We start from the raw sequence: 15,370 nt of genomic DNA, 5'->3' as shown, positions 1-15,370 counted from the left end.
CGGCCAAGTCACTGGATGGATTTAAGAGAGAGTTAGGTAGAGCTCTAGGGGCTAGTGGAGTCAAGGGATATGGGGAGAAGGCAGGCACGGGTTATTGATAGGGGACGATCAGCCATGATCACAATGAATGGCGGTGCTGGCTCGAAGGGCCGAATGGCCTCCTACTGCACCTATTTTTTATGTTTCTAAGCTCCTGCGGCTTGGAGTTCCCAAAGTCGGTCTCCAACCAGTGACCGCAATGTTAAAGTCCGCCGTTGGAGCCCCAAAGTCGACCCCCGACAGGGATGGCGAACCCCTTGATGTTAAGGCCGCAGGCGACCACGGTGAAGCTCTCGAAGGTCCGTCTCCAACAAAGGCCGCCAACTCCTTGATGTTAGGCCGCAGTGCGGACGGATATACGGTACGGGAACAAAAATTGCATCTCCGTCGAGGTAAAAGATTAGGAAATGTTTCCCCCCACCCCCCCCCCCCCCCCCCCCCACACACACACATAAAACAAGCTAAGGAACATTAAAAACATACATTGAACACATACTATTAAACACAAAGGAAGGGACAGACAGACTGTTGGCGAGGCAGCTATTGCTGGCGCCACTCACTGCGAGTCAAGTTCAAGTGAGTTTATTGTCGTGTCCCTGCATAGGACAATGAAATTCTTGCTTTGCTTCAGCACACAGAACATAGTAGGCATTTACTACAAAACAGATCAGTGTATCCATATACCATAATATAAATATCACACACATGAATAAATAAACTGGTAAAGTGCAATAACAGAAAATGGGTTATTAATAATCAGAGTTTTGTCCGAGCCAGGTTTAATAGCCTGATGGCTGTGGGGAAGTAGCTATTCCTGAACCTGGTTGTTGCAGTCTTCAGGCTCCTGTACCTTCTACCTGAAGGGAGCAGGGAGATGAGTGTGTGGCCAGGATGGTGTGGGTCTTTGATGATACTGCCAGCCTTTTTGAGGCAGCGACTGTGATAAATCCCCTCGATGGAAGGAAGGTCAGAGCCGATGATGGACTGGGCAGTGTTTACTACTTTTTGTAGTCTCTTCGTCTCCAGGGCGCTCAAATTGCCGAACCAAGCCACGATGCAACCGGTCAGCATGCTCTCGACTGTGCACCTGTGGAAGTTAGAGAGAGTCTTCCTTGACAAACCAACTCTCCGTTTCCCTTTCCCCTGACTCTCCGTCTGACGAAGGGTCTCAACACGAAATGTCATCTGTTCCCTTTCTCCAGAGATGCTGCTTGACCCGTGGAGTTACTCCAGTTTTCTGTGTCTATCTTGGGTTTAAAGCAGCATCTGCAGTTCCTTCCTGCGCGTTTACCTCGGTGTGTGCGGAGTTAAATTCCTCCGCTGGAGCAAGGAGGGAGGGTAGGAATAGCTGTGAGCTACCTGGCCCTGAGTCATCATGTCTGTGGTGCCGTTCTGCTGCCAAGTGAATAGCTGGTGGATAAAAGGAGTCGATGCAATCAGATACTGGGTGTGTGTGTGTGTGTGTGTATGTGTGACAGGCACCAGCAGAACCTGTTGTTGGAAGCCACCTCCTCCCAGCATTTGCCAGCCACATTCTCTGCGCCTCCGCCCAAGATCCAGTGCTTATTGTTTCGCCACAGGCACCAGTAAAGAGGCACGCAGATCCACTGGTAAGCAAAAATCCTACAGCGAGCAAGATAGATCACTCGACGGAAAAGACGTAGTACGGTCATGGGCAGATTCATGGGTAATTTTCGGCCCCATTTCCGTAACCGGCTTCCGTCTCCGCACCAAAGATCCCGTAGGATGCTAGTGCGGAGACGGAAGCCGGTTGCTGAAACATCCTCGTAAAAATAAAAGTTATTTGGGAAAAATCTTCTCCTCATTTTCAGAATTATAATTTATTAACACAAACTGTTCCCCCGCAACGTTGATTACACTGCGGGTCGGGTTACTGAAATGGATGAAAAAAAGGCCCATGTTCCGCTCCGTTGCGTACTACACGTCAGCCCATTGCATTTAGAAGGAGTGGTTCCGCTATAGGATCTTTGCTGGTGAGATACCAGACCGACGAGGCTGTGGCCTTAACAAGAGGTTAGATGTACCCAAAAAGCTGGAGTAACTCCAGCAGGTCAGACAGCATCTTTGGAGAAAAGGAACAGGTGACGTTTTGGGTTGAGACACTTCTTCTGAGGATCAATTAACCCACAAACCCGCACGTCTTTGGGATGTGTGTGGGGGTGGGGGGGGGAGGAACCGGAGCGCCCGGAGAAAACCCACGCAGTCACAGGGCGAACATACAAACTCTGTACAGACAGCACCCGAGGGGTCAGGATCGAACCCGGGTCTCTGGCGCTGTGCCACCATGCAGTCAGAGGCTGACTTAATAATTAATCAGTCTGAAAAAGGGCCCCGACTTAAAATGCCACTATCCATATTCTCCAGAAATGCTGCCTGACCAGCTGGTTTAAACCGAAGATGGACACTAAAAGCTGGAGTAACTCAACTCAACAGAATAGGTGATGTTTCAGGTCGAGACCCTTCTGAAGAAGAAGAAGGGTCTTGACCCGAAAGCACCTATTCCTTTTCTCCAGAGATGCTGCCTGACCCGCGGAGTTTCTCCAGGGTGACACCACACCCCCTTGACCTCAGCTCCCCCTGACCTCACACCTAGTGACCTCGCTCTCCCTGGACCTCGCCCAATCCCCCTGATCTTGCCCCCCCCCCCCCCTGACCTCGCCCCCCTCCCCTTGCCCTGGGCTCGCCATTAACTTCGACCCCACTTGACCTCACCCCGCCTCGTTGACCTCCCTCCCCTCGACCACGCTCCCCTGTGACCTTTCTCCTTGACCGTCTATCTCCCCCTCTCCCCCCCCTCCCTCCCCCCTCCCCCCTCTCTCTCCCCCCTCCCCCCTCTCTCTCCCCCTCCCCCCTCTCTCTCTCCCCCTCCCCCCTCTCTCTCTCTCCCCCTCCCCCCTCTCTCTCCCCCTCCCCTCTCTCTCTCCCCCTCCCCCCTCTCCCCCTCCCCCCCTCTCTCTCCCCCTCCCCCCTCTCTCTCTCCCTACCCCCCTCTCTCTCTCCCCCTCCCCCTCCCACCTCGGTGACATCACCCCCACGCGAGACATCACCCCCCTGCCTCTGTAACGCCACCCGGCCTCGGGGACGTCACCACCCACCCGTAACATTACCCGGCCTCTGTAACGTCACCACCCGACTCTGTGACATCACCCCCCACCCGTGACACCACCTCTGTGACGTCACCATCCCACGAGTGACGCCACCCGGCCTTTGTGACGTCACTACCCGACTCTATGACACCACCCGGCCTCTGTGACGTCACCACCCCACGAGTGACACCACCCCACGAGTGACATCACCCCGCCTCTGTGACATCACCCCCGCCTCTGTGACGTCACACCCCCACCCGTGACATCACCTGGCCTCTGTGACGTCACCACCCGACTCTGTGACATCACCCCCGCCTCTGTGACATCGCCCCCCACCCGTGACGTCACCTGGCCTCTGTGACGTCACCCCCGACTCCGTGACGCCACCCCCGCCCCCGTGACGTCACCACCCACCCGTGACGTCACCACACTCGCGCCTCGGTGACGTTTCCAACGGCCGCGTGACGCCGACGACGTTCAAACTTCCCGCCAGAAGTGTTGGCGCCGAAGCCCGCGGACGACGACGACGACGACGACGACCCCTGAGGGGGGGAAACAACTCCCCGGACACACACCCACACACACTCCCCCCCTCCCCCCCCAGAAACCCGGCCGCAACTTCTCAATCCGTGCTCTTAATAAAACAAACAACAACAACAAAAAAACGTGCATTTTACCTCAAGACTTTTTTTTTTGTGGCGTTTTTTGTTTTGGAAACTTCGCTTCCTCCATTTAAAAAAAAGACCGGAATCGCGTCTGTTTTAAAACGAGAAATAAAAGCGCGTAAAACGGATTTACCGTCGTCGTCGCGTGTAAAATATTAACGCGTTAAACATCAAATCCGTGTCGCCGCGGGGAGGGGGGGAGGGAGGTGTGAGACGGGGGAGGGGGAGGGGGGGGGTGGCCTATACCTTTAAGGGGCGGGTCCCCGCCGGCCGAGTGACGGGCGCCCCGGCCAATCGGGCCCGCGTCCTCCGGGTGGGCGGGGCATCCCGGGGGCGGGCTCAACCAACCGGAGGCGCCGGCGGGCGTGCGGCCGAGGAGGCAAGAGGTGACTGGGGTGAGTGGTCCTCCCACTCTCCGCCGGGAGTCCTCCCAGTCTGCAGCCTCTCTGCTCAGGTTGGTCAGCATCGTCCCCTCCCCCCCCCACACAGCCACAGCCATGGACGGACACACTCACCTGTTCGAGGCCGACCACCTCAAGGTAAGCAATGCTTCCAATTCACCCAGCAGGCCCCCCCCCCACACACACACACACACAGAACCAACCCAACCCAACCCATAGTGCGGGGGGAGGGGTGACAAATATAAAAAACAGGAACAAATAAATAAATAAAATCAGTTGCAAGTCAGCAGATCTGTGAGGAAATGTGGGCCAGTCTAATGCTAAAATACAGAGAGACAGAGAGAGAGAGACACACAGACAGTGTCTACACTTTCATTTCATTTCCTGTGGAGCAGTTTCAATTTAACATACAATACAACACGGATTTATTGTCATTTGAACCTCAAATGAAGTTCAAACTGAAATTTGGTTTCTGCAGTCAGACAACAAGAAAAGAACCAAGACACACACACACACGTACACTCACACACACACACACACTCACACACACACAAACATACTCACACGCGCACACACACACGTACACACACGTACACACACACACACACATGTACACACACACACACACATGCACACACACACACACACACACACACACGTACACTCACACACACACACACACACACACACACACACACGCGCACACACACATGTACACACACGCACACACACACACACACATGTACACACACGCACACACACATGTACACACACACACACACACACATGTACACACACACACATGTACACACACGCACACACACACATGTACACACACACACACACACACGTACACACACACACACACACACACTAAATCTCCTCACTGTGATGGAAGGCAAAGTCTTGCCTCTCTCTCCCCTGTGTTATTCAGCCCTTGCTGGTTGAATTGCGTACAGTTTTGGTCTCCTAATCTGAGGAAAAACATTCTTGCCAGAGAGGATTTGAGTATAGGAGCAGGGAGGTTCTACTGCAGTTGTACAGGGTCTTGGTGAGACCACACCTGGAGTATTGCGTACAGTTTTGGTCTCCTAATCTGAGGAAAGACATCGTTGCCATAGAGGGAGTACAGAGAAGGTTCACCAGACTGATTCCTGGGATGTCAGGACTTTCATATGAAGAAAGACTGGATAGACTCGGCTTGTACTCGCTAGAATTTAGAAGATTGAGGGGGGATCTTATAGAAACTCCCGACTGAAGCAATTGTCAAAATTCACTTGGGTAGATGTTGGAGAAAATCAGCGGGTAAGGCAGCATCTCTGGAGAGAACGAATCCTGGGATGGCAGGACTTTCATATGAAGAAAGACTGGATAGACTCATAGAAACATAGAAAATAGATGCAGGAGTAGGCCATTCGGCCCTTCGAGCCTGCACCGCCATTCAATATGATCATGGCTGATCATCCAACTCAGTATCCTGTACCTGCCTTCTCTCCATACCCCCTGATCCCTTTAGCCACAAGGGCCACATCTAACTCCCTTTTAAATATAGCCAATGAACTGGACTCGGCTTGTACTCGCTAGAATTTAAAAGATTGAGGGGGGATCTTATAGAAACTTACAAAATTCTTAAGGGGTTGGACAGGCTAGATGCAGGAAGATTATTCCCGATGTTGGGGAAGTCCAGGACAAGGGGTCACAGTTTAAGGATAAGAGGGAAGTCTTTTAGGACCGAGATTAGAAAATCATTTTTTACACAGAGAGTGGTGAATCTGTGGAATTCTCTGCCACAGAAGGTAGTTGAGGCCACAGTTCATTGGCTATATTTAAGAGGGAGTTAGATGTTGCCCTTGTGGCTAATGGGATCAGGGGGTATGGAGAGAAGGCAGGGATGGGATACTGAGTTGGATGATCAGCCATGATCATATTGAATGGCGGTGCAGGCTCGAAGGGCCGAATGGCCTACTCCTGCACCTATTTTCTATGTTTCGATGAATCCTCCAGCCTGCCCTCTCCCCCCTCTGCTCTTTTTCTGCCTTCTGAAGTCGTAATTTGTTTAGGGTTTTTTTTGGGGGGGGGGGAGTTGACATTTTTGCTCCATTTTACTCCCCCCCGCCTCTTGGTTTTTGGCCCTCCAAAATATTCCACATGGAATTTAAACTGGAGGGTGGACTTAAGGGGGGAAAAAAAGAATTATTGGAGAAGAAGAACTACCTTGTATTTAGTAGGCAAAAAATGCTGGAGAAACTCAGCGGGTGAGTCAGCTTCTATGGAGCTTCTGGGTATCGGCCTGAAACGTCACCTATTCAAGAGTCAAGAGAGTTTTATTGTCATGTGTCCCAGATTCCTGCTTGCTGCAGCACAACAGAATATGTAAACATAATACGGAACAGGAGGCCTATCTTCGATTTTTCCAGCATCTGCAGTTCTTCAGGGTCTTGACCTGAAACGTCACCTATTCCTTCTCTCCATAGATGCTGCCTCACCTGCTGAGTTTCTCCAGCATTTTTGTCTACCTTCGATTTTTCCACCATTCTTTCCTAAACATTAAACCTTGTATTTAGTTGCGTCTGGTTGAGTAACTATGGTAGGGTGTAGGCTATTCCATGCTTTAATGGAATAGTGGGGGGGGGGAAGAATGAATTGCTGTACACATCTGCCCTGGCTCTGCAGAGAGTAGTGCGTTCGGCCGAACGCACTATGGGAACTACACTCGCCCCCCTGCAGGAACTATAACCATATAACCATATAACAATTACAGCACGGAAACAAGCCATCTCGGCCCTACAAGTCCGTGCCGAACATTTTCCCCTAGTCCCATCTACCTGCACTCAGACCATAACCCTCCATTCCTTTCCCATCCATATACCTATCCAATTTATTTTTAAATGATAAAATCGAACCTGCCTCCACCACTTCCACTGGAAGCTCATTCCACACAGCTACCACACAGCTACCACACATCAGTAGGTGCAACTCCAGAGCCAACAAGATCATGGGAGACCCCTTCCACCCCTGCAACAGACTGTTCCAGCTGCTACGGTCAGGCAAACGCCTCCGTTGCCATGCTGTGAGAACAGAGAGGATGAGAAGGAGTTTCTTCCCAGAGGCAATTAGGACTGTAAACTCCTATCTCACCAGGGACTAACTTTACTGTCTTTTTAAAAGTGCTGTTTTTTCTTTCTTTTTTTCCTCACACAAATATGTGAACATGTGATTCTGTTCCATTCTGTTTTTCTTGCATTATCCGCGAGCATTGCCACTTTTCATTTCACTGCACATCTCGTATGTGTATGTGACGAATAAACCTGACTTGACTTGGTAGCTGGTATCTCAAATTGGATCGAATGCCCCCGTCTGCTCCTAATAGGTTTGGGTTTGGTGTTGGTTTGGTCATCTATATCGAGCTGACCATTTAACATTTTGTAAAAAAACAGGTCAAATGGCTCAAAAGACTCTCGCCTGTAGTCTGTGAATGTGTGCCTTTCAGTGGCTCTGAATTGTATGTCATAGAAATTAGGTGCAGGAGTAGGCCATTCGGCCCTTCGAGCCTGCACCGCATGTCTGTATGGTAACTCAAATCTCACTGTACTAAATGTAACTTGAACTGGTTATAGTTCCTGCAGGGAGGCGAGTGTAGTTCCCATAGTGCGTTCGGCCGAACGCACTACTCTCTGCAGAGCCAAGACAGATGTGTACAGCAATTCATTCTTCCCCCCCCCCCCCCACTATTCCATTAAAGCAGGTTCTCTGGATGCTTTCAAGAGAGAGCTAGAAAGGGCTCTTAAAAATAGAGGAGTCAGGGGATATGGGGAGAAGGCAGGAACGGGGTAGTGATTGGGGATAATCAGCCATGATCACATTGAATGGCGGTGTTGGCTCGAAGGGCCAAATGGCCTCTACTCCTGCACCTATTGTCTATTGTTTATTAACTCTTCCACCTGTCACCACCACCACCACAACAACATTTAAGGAAGAACTGTAAATGCTTGTTGTGGTGGTAGACACAAACTGCTGGAGAAACTCAGCGGGCGAGGCAGCATCTATGGAGAGAAGGAATTGGCGACGTTTCGGGTCGAGACCCGGAAGGGTCTCGACACGAAACGTCGGCAATTCCTTCTCTCCATAGATGAAGAAGGGTCTCGACCTGAAACATTGCCAATTCCTTCTCTCCATAGATAATAATAATAATGGATGGGATTTATATAGCGCCTTTCTAATACTCAAGGCTCTTTACATCGCATTATTCATTCACTCCTCAGTCACACTCGGTGGTGGTAAGCTACTTCTGTAGCCACAGCTGCCCTGGGGCAGACTGACGGAAGCGTGGTTGCCAATCTGCGCCTACGGCCCCTCCGACCACCACCAATCACTCACACACATTCACACACAGGCAAAGGTGGGTGAAGTGTCTTGCCCAAGGACACAACGACAGTATGCACTCCAAGCGGGATTCGAACCGGCTACCTTCCGGTCGCCAGCCGAACACTTAGCCCATTGTGCCATCTGTCGTCCCATAGATGCTGCCTCACCCGCTGAGTTTCTCCAGCATTTTGTGTCTACCACCACAACAAGCCCTTGTTGCCATTATCTAACGGAAGGTCTCCTGATGCTGATAATGTCTTTAGAAACATAGAAAAATAGGTGCAGGATTAGGCCATTTGGCCCTTATGACACATTAAACATTAAACATTAATAATAAAACATTATCGATTAGACATGTGAATTAAATAAAATACCTGAGCAAAAGGAGGCTACAGATTTTTGGTTATTGAGTAGAGCTACTACTTGTGGAAAAAAAGCTGTGTTTATGTCTGGCTGCGGAGGCTTTGACAGTCCGGAGTCGCCTTCCAGAGGGAAGTGTTTGTGGCCAGGGTGAGAGGGGTCAGAGATTATCTTACCCACTCGCTTCCTGGCCCTTGCAGTGTACAGTTCGTCAATGGTGGGGAGGGAAGGTTGCAGCCAATAACCTTCTCAGCCGATCGGACGATTCGCTGCAGCCTCCGGGTGTCGTGCTTGGTTGGCTGAGCCAAACCAGACCATGATGGAGAAGGTGTGGACAGACTCTACGATGGCCGTATAGAATTGGACCATCATTGCCTGTGGCAGGTACACAAAATTGCTGGGGAAACTCAGCGGGTGCAGCAGCATCTATGGAGCGAAGGAAATAGGCGACGTTTCGGGCCAAAACCCTTCTTCAGACTGATGGGGGGTGGGGAAAGAAAGAAGGAAAAAGGGAGGAGGAGGAGGAGCCCGAGGGCGGGCGGATGGGAGGGTGGGAGGAGACAGCTAGAGGGTGAAGGAAGGGGAGGAGACAGCAAGGGCTAGCCAAATTGGGAGAATTCAATGTTGATGCCATAAGGACGCAAGGACCCCAGACGGAATATGAGGTGCTGTTCCTCCAATTTCCGCTGTTGCTCACTCTGGCAATGGAGGAGACCCAGGACAGAGAGGTCGGATTGGGAATGGGAGGGGGAGTTGAAGTGCTGAGCCACCGGGAGGTCAGGTAGGTTATTGCGGACTGAGCGGAGGTGTTCGGCGAAACGATCGCCCAACCTACGCTTGGTCTCACCGATGTAAATCAGCTGACATCTAGAGCAGCGGATGCAGTAGATGAGGTTGGAGGAGATACAGGTGAACCTTTGTCGCACCTGGAACGACTGCTTGGGACCTTGAATGGAGTCGAGGGGGGAGGTGAAGGGACAGGTGTTGCATTTCTTGCGGTTGCTACGGAAAGTGCCCGGGGAGGGGGTGGTGCGGGAGGGAAGGGAAGAATTGACGAGGGAGTTGCGGAGGGAGCAGTCTTTGCGGAAGGCAGACATGGGGGGAGATGGGAAGATGTGGCGAGTGGTGGGGTCACGTTGGAAGTGGCGGAAATGGCGGAGGATTATGTGTTGTATTTGCCGGCTGGTGGGGTGAAAGGTGAGGACCAGAGGGACTCTGCCCTTGTTGCGTGTGCGGGGATGGGGAGAGAGAGCAGTGTTACGGGGTATGGATGAGACCCTGGTGTGAGCCTCATCTATGGTGGCGGAGGGGAATCCCCGTTCCCTGAAGAACGAGGACATTTCCGATGCCCTGGTATGAAATGTCTCATCCTGGGAACAGATGCGGCGTAGGCGGAGGAATTGGGAGTAGGGGATGGAGTCTTTACAGGGGGCAGGGTGGGAAGACGTGTAGTCCAGATAGCCATGTGAGTCAGTGGGTTTGTAATGTATGTCGGTCAGGAGTCTGTCCCCTGCGATGGAGATGGTGAGGTCAAGGAATGGTAGGGAAGTGTCGGAAATCGTCCAGGTGTATTGGAGTGCCGGATGGAAGTTGGTGGTGAAGTGGATGAAGTCAGTCAGTTGTGTGTGGGTTGCCTGTGGCAGATTGTGTTTCCTCAGCTGCCGCAGGAAGTCCATCCTCTGTTGTGCCTTTTTGACTGTGGTGGCACCCCATTTAAGATCCTTGGAGATTATGGTTCCCCAGGAACTTAAAAGACTCCACAGATGTGACTGCGGTGTTGTTGATGGTGAGTGGGGTGAGGGGAGGGGGAGCTCTCCTAAAGTCCACAATCAATTGTGATGAGATCAGTTTAACTTGGCATCATGTTCACCACAAAGATTGTGGGCGGTAGGAGCCTGTTCCTGTGCGAGCTGGATTGGACTTGATGGGCCAAATGGCCTCCCATTTTTCGAGAGAAATAAGAATGATGTTTTGGAGTGTCGCGACAGATTGATCCAGAATCAAGAGTCAGGTACACACAATGAAACAATGGAAATTTTCCTTGCAGCAGCATAACGGGCCTTTATGCTCAATACACTAAGATAATATATAATTAATAAATTAACAACCATCCTACTAGTGCAAACAAAAAAACTCCAAAGTCCTTAATACAACCAGACTAGGAAGTTCAAAGTTCAAAGTTCAAATTTATTAGTCACATACACCTAGGTGTAGTGAAATTCTTTTTGCCAATGCAGCACATAAAAAAAGAATACAAACATGACAATAATAAATAGCTTTAACATAAAAAACATCCCCCCACAATGGTTCCCATTATGGGGGAAGGCACAAAGTCCAGTCCCATCCCCAATGTCCACCCATAGCCGGGCCTATTGAGGCCTCCACAGTTGCCTCTACGGAGGCCCGATGTTCCAGGCCGTTCTCGCCGGGTGATGGTGCTCCGGCGTCGGGAGAGTCCTCTCCGCGGCATGGGAACCCTGGAACGGCCGCCTCCCTACTCGAGACCGTGGCTTCCCGGAGCCGACAAGGCCGCGCCGAATGGAGCTCAACTGGCGCTCAACTGCAGTAACAAGAGAATTCAGATGTCAGTTTACCAAAGAATGGCACAAAATGCTGGAGTAACTCAGCCAGTCAGACTACGGAGTAGAAACATAGAAAAATTGGTGTAGGAGGAGGCTATTCTGCCCTTCGAGCCAGCACGTTAGTAATGGGCCTGTCCCACTCAGGCGATTTTTTGGGGCGATTACAGGCGAAATTCTCAACATGTTGAAAATTTTCGGGGACAATTTTTGTTGTCGTAGGTTGGCGCCAGGCGTCGTGGGTGAATTCCATTAAAACTAGTCCCTGGCAGTCGCCTAAAGAGTCACCTATGTGGGACAGGCCCTTTACACTAGGGACTTTGGGCTTTGTTTGTTTATTTTGCACTAGATCGAGTTTCTTATTTATTGAAGTTTGGATTCTTATCTCTTGAGCACTGTGTTTACATATCTATTGAGCTGCTGCAAGTATAAATGTAATTTTTAATTTGGTACATGCGGCAATAAATCACTCTTGATTCTTTAGTCCATCTAGTAACATTAATACTTGAGGTGGAAGTTGTTTGGGGAAATACAAACCGTTTCCAACTTTTATTCATCGTTCACTGAATGAGGCGGGTTCTATTTATGTAAGTGGGTTGAATTTTGGAAACTGGGACATCCAATGTGATAAATAACATTCTTCTGGGTCTGAATTTCAGCAAAACTGTCATGTGCTTGGCTTGCCCTACTTACGATGGGCAAAGCGTTTTGTTTTTCTTAGAAAAGAATGTCATAGATTCAAACAGGGTGGAATTTTGAAAAAGCCCAACTTTCCCACCCCGACCAACATGTCCCATCTACATTAGCCCCACCTGCTCACGTTTGGCCCTAAACCTTTCCTATCCACGTACTTGTCCAAATGTTTTTGTAAACACTGCGATAGTGGCAATCTGTGGAATTCTCTGCCACAGAAGGTCGTTGAGGCCACAGTTCATTGGCTATATTTAAGACGGGAGTTAGATGTGGCCCTTGTGGCTAAAGGGATCAGGGGGTATGGAGAGAAGGCAGGGATGGGATACTGAGTTGGATGATCAGCCATGATCATATTGAATGGCGGTGCAGGCTCGAAGGGCCGAATGGCCTACTCCTGCACCTAGTTTCTAGTACCTGCCTCAACTACCTCCTCTCAGCTCGCCCCATATACTTTTGATTAGGTAGACAAAAGTGCTGGAGAAACTCAGCGTGTGCAGCAGCATCTATGGAGCGAAGGAAATAGGCTCTGTGTAGTATCTGTTCCTATCAGTTTAATATCTGCCTATTTCCTTCGCTCCATAGATGCTGCTGCACCCGCTGAGTTTCTCCCGCACTTTTGTCTACCTTCGATTTTCCAGCATCTGCAGTTCCTTCTTAAATACTTTTGATTAGTATGGGTGTCAGGGGTTACGGGGAGAAGGCAGGAGAATGGGGTTGAGAGGGAGAGATAGATCAGCCATGATTGACTGGTGGAGTAGACTTGATGGGCTGAACGGCCTAATTCTGCTCCGACAACCTATGAATTTATGAACTGCCACCCTTTCGTATTAAATAAAAAAAGCCCCTTGGGTTCCTATTAAATCTTTTCCCCCTCACCTTAAACTTATGTCCTCGAGTTCTTGATTCACCTACTGTGGGTAAAAGACTCTGTGTATTTACCCCATTTATGATTGTACACACCTCAATAAGATCACCCTCCTGTGCTCCAAGGAGTAAAAGTTGTTGCCTGTTCAATCTCTCCCTGTAGCTCAGACCCTCGAGTCCTCGCAAATCTCTACCCTCTCTAGCTGAACAATTTTTTCCTATAACAGGGAGTCCAAAAATATAGTGTTGGCATATTTCTTATTTTTCAATCATGCCCTGATTTCTATGTCTGTAAGCAGTGGCCACCCTTATTGCACCCAAGTGGCTGTTCCTTGCCCTGTTAACTCAGATTATTTTGACTACAACTCTTATCTGCTCGACCTCCACTGTTAATGCAGCAGGGGATTGGAGATGTGATTCTGTGGATGAATAACTAGAGCTAAATGTAATAAAAAGCAACGGCAGATGTTGGTTTATACCAAAGATAGATACCTGTCTGTACGGAGTTTGCACGTTCTCCCTGTGACCGTGTGGGTTATCTCCGGGTGCTCCGGTTTCCTCCCACACTCCAACACTGTGCGGGTTTGGAGGTTAATTGGCTTCTGTAAATTGTCCCTAGTGTGTGGATGGGCACAAGATGCTGGAGTAAAATGGAGAGAGTACAGAGGAGATTTACTAGAATGTTGCCTGGGTTTCAGCAACTAAGTTACAGAGAAAGGTTGAACAAGTTAGGGCTTTATTCTTTGGAGCGCAGAAGGTTAAGGGGGGACTTGATAGAGGTTTTCAAAATGATGAGAGGGATAGACAGAGTTGACGTGGAAAAGCTTTTCCCACTGAGAGTAGGGAAGATTCAAACAAGGGGACATGACTTGAGAATTAAGGGACTGGAGTTTAGGGGTAACATGAGGGGGAACTTCTTTACTCAGAGAGTGGTAGCTGTGTGGAATGAGCTTCCAGTGAAGGTGGTGGAGGCAGGTTCGTTTTTATCATTTAAAAATAAATTGGATAGTTATATGGATGGGAAAGGAATGGAGGGTTATGGTCTGAGCGCAGGTATATGGGACTAGGGGAGATTATGTGTTCGGCACGGACTAGAAGGGTCGAGATGGCCTGTTTCCGTGCTGTAATTGTTATATGGTTATATGGTTATAACTCAATGGAACCGGCAGCATCTCTGGAGAGAAGGATTGGGTGACATTTCGGGTGGAGGCCCTTCTTCAGACCCGAAGCATCACCTATTCCTTCTCTCCGGAGATGCTGCCTGTCCCGGCTGAGTTACTCCAGCGTTTTGTGTCTATCTCTGGTGTAAACTAGCATCTGCAGTTCCTTCCTACATAGCTAGTGTGTGGGATAGTTTTGGTGAATGGGTGTTCGTTGGTCAATATGGATTCGGTGGGCCGAAGGGCCTGTTTCCACACTGTATCTCTAAACGAAAGAACGGACCATGGATATACAGAAAGAAATTTGTTTCATCTAATTTAAATCTGTCTTTTTTTTAAAACACAAGACAAATGTCGGGAACAGAGGCCTTGAAAGTACTGCATTGTTTCCAAAAATCCTGAAAGTCTTTCAAGCAAGGAAGCCTGCTTCGCTTGCCCAGTCTGGGTTGTACGTGAGTCCCGGCTCACCACTTGCAGAAAAGCACAGGAACAGGCCCTTCTGCCCACAGTGTCCGTACTGAACGTGATGCCAAGTTAAACTAATCTCTGCACGTGATCCATCTCCCTCCATTCCCTGCGTATCCACGTACCGATCTAGAAGTTCAAGTTCAAGTGAGTTTATTGTCATGTGTCCCTGTATAGGACAATGAAATTCTTGCTTTGCTTAAGCACACAGAAAATAGTAGGCATTTACTACAAAACAGATAAATGTGTCCATATACCATGATATAAATATATACACACATGAATAAATAAACTGGTAAAGTGCAAATAACAGAAAGTGGTTATTAATAATCAGAGTTTTGTCCGAGCCAGGTTTAATAGCCTGATGGCTGTGGGGAAGTAGCTATTCCTGAACCTGGTTGTTGCAGTCTTCAGGCTCCTGTACCTTCTACCTGAAGGTAGCAGGGAGATGAGTGTGTGGCCAGGATGGTGTGGGTCTTTGATGATACTGCCAGCCTTTTTGAGGCAGCGACTGCCTCTTACACGCCACTATCGTACCTGCCTCTACCACCACCCCCGACAGCATGTTCCAGGCCCCCACTACAAAATTTCCCCTGCCCATCACCAACTAGAGAGCGGTCCTGATCTACCATCTACCTCATTGGAGCTCCTCGGACTATCTTTAATCAGACT

General features: G+C 49.6%; 1 protein-coding gene across 2 annotated transcripts in view; it reads left to right on the top strand.

Moving 5' to 3' along the window:
* The first annotated feature begins 4,168 nt into the window (after positions 1-4,168).
* The window catches only part of LOC116968648 (sorting nexin-32-like), a 50,618-nt gene continuing 39,416 nt past the window's right edge, over positions 4,169-15,370 (top strand). The window contains exon 1 of one of the 2 annotated variants that reach the window (XM_033015416.1): positions 4,169-4,350. In XM_033015416.1, coding sequence (XP_032871307.1) covers positions 4,309-4,350 — 42 coding nt within the window. In that variant the 5' untranslated portion in view covers positions 4,169-4,308. The remainder of the gene's footprint in view (positions 4,351-15,370) is intronic. The other variant, XM_033015417.1, reaches the window with a different exon arrangement.

Source organism: Amblyraja radiata, chromosome 45 (assembly GCF_010909765.2).
Source record: "Amblyraja radiata isolate CabotCenter1 chromosome 45, sAmbRad1.1.pri, whole genome shotgun sequence".
Taxonomy (NCBI): Eukaryota; Metazoa; Chordata; class Chondrichthyes; order Rajiformes; family Rajidae; genus Amblyraja; species Amblyraja radiata.
This window is presented reverse-complemented; position numbering and strand designations above follow the sequence as displayed.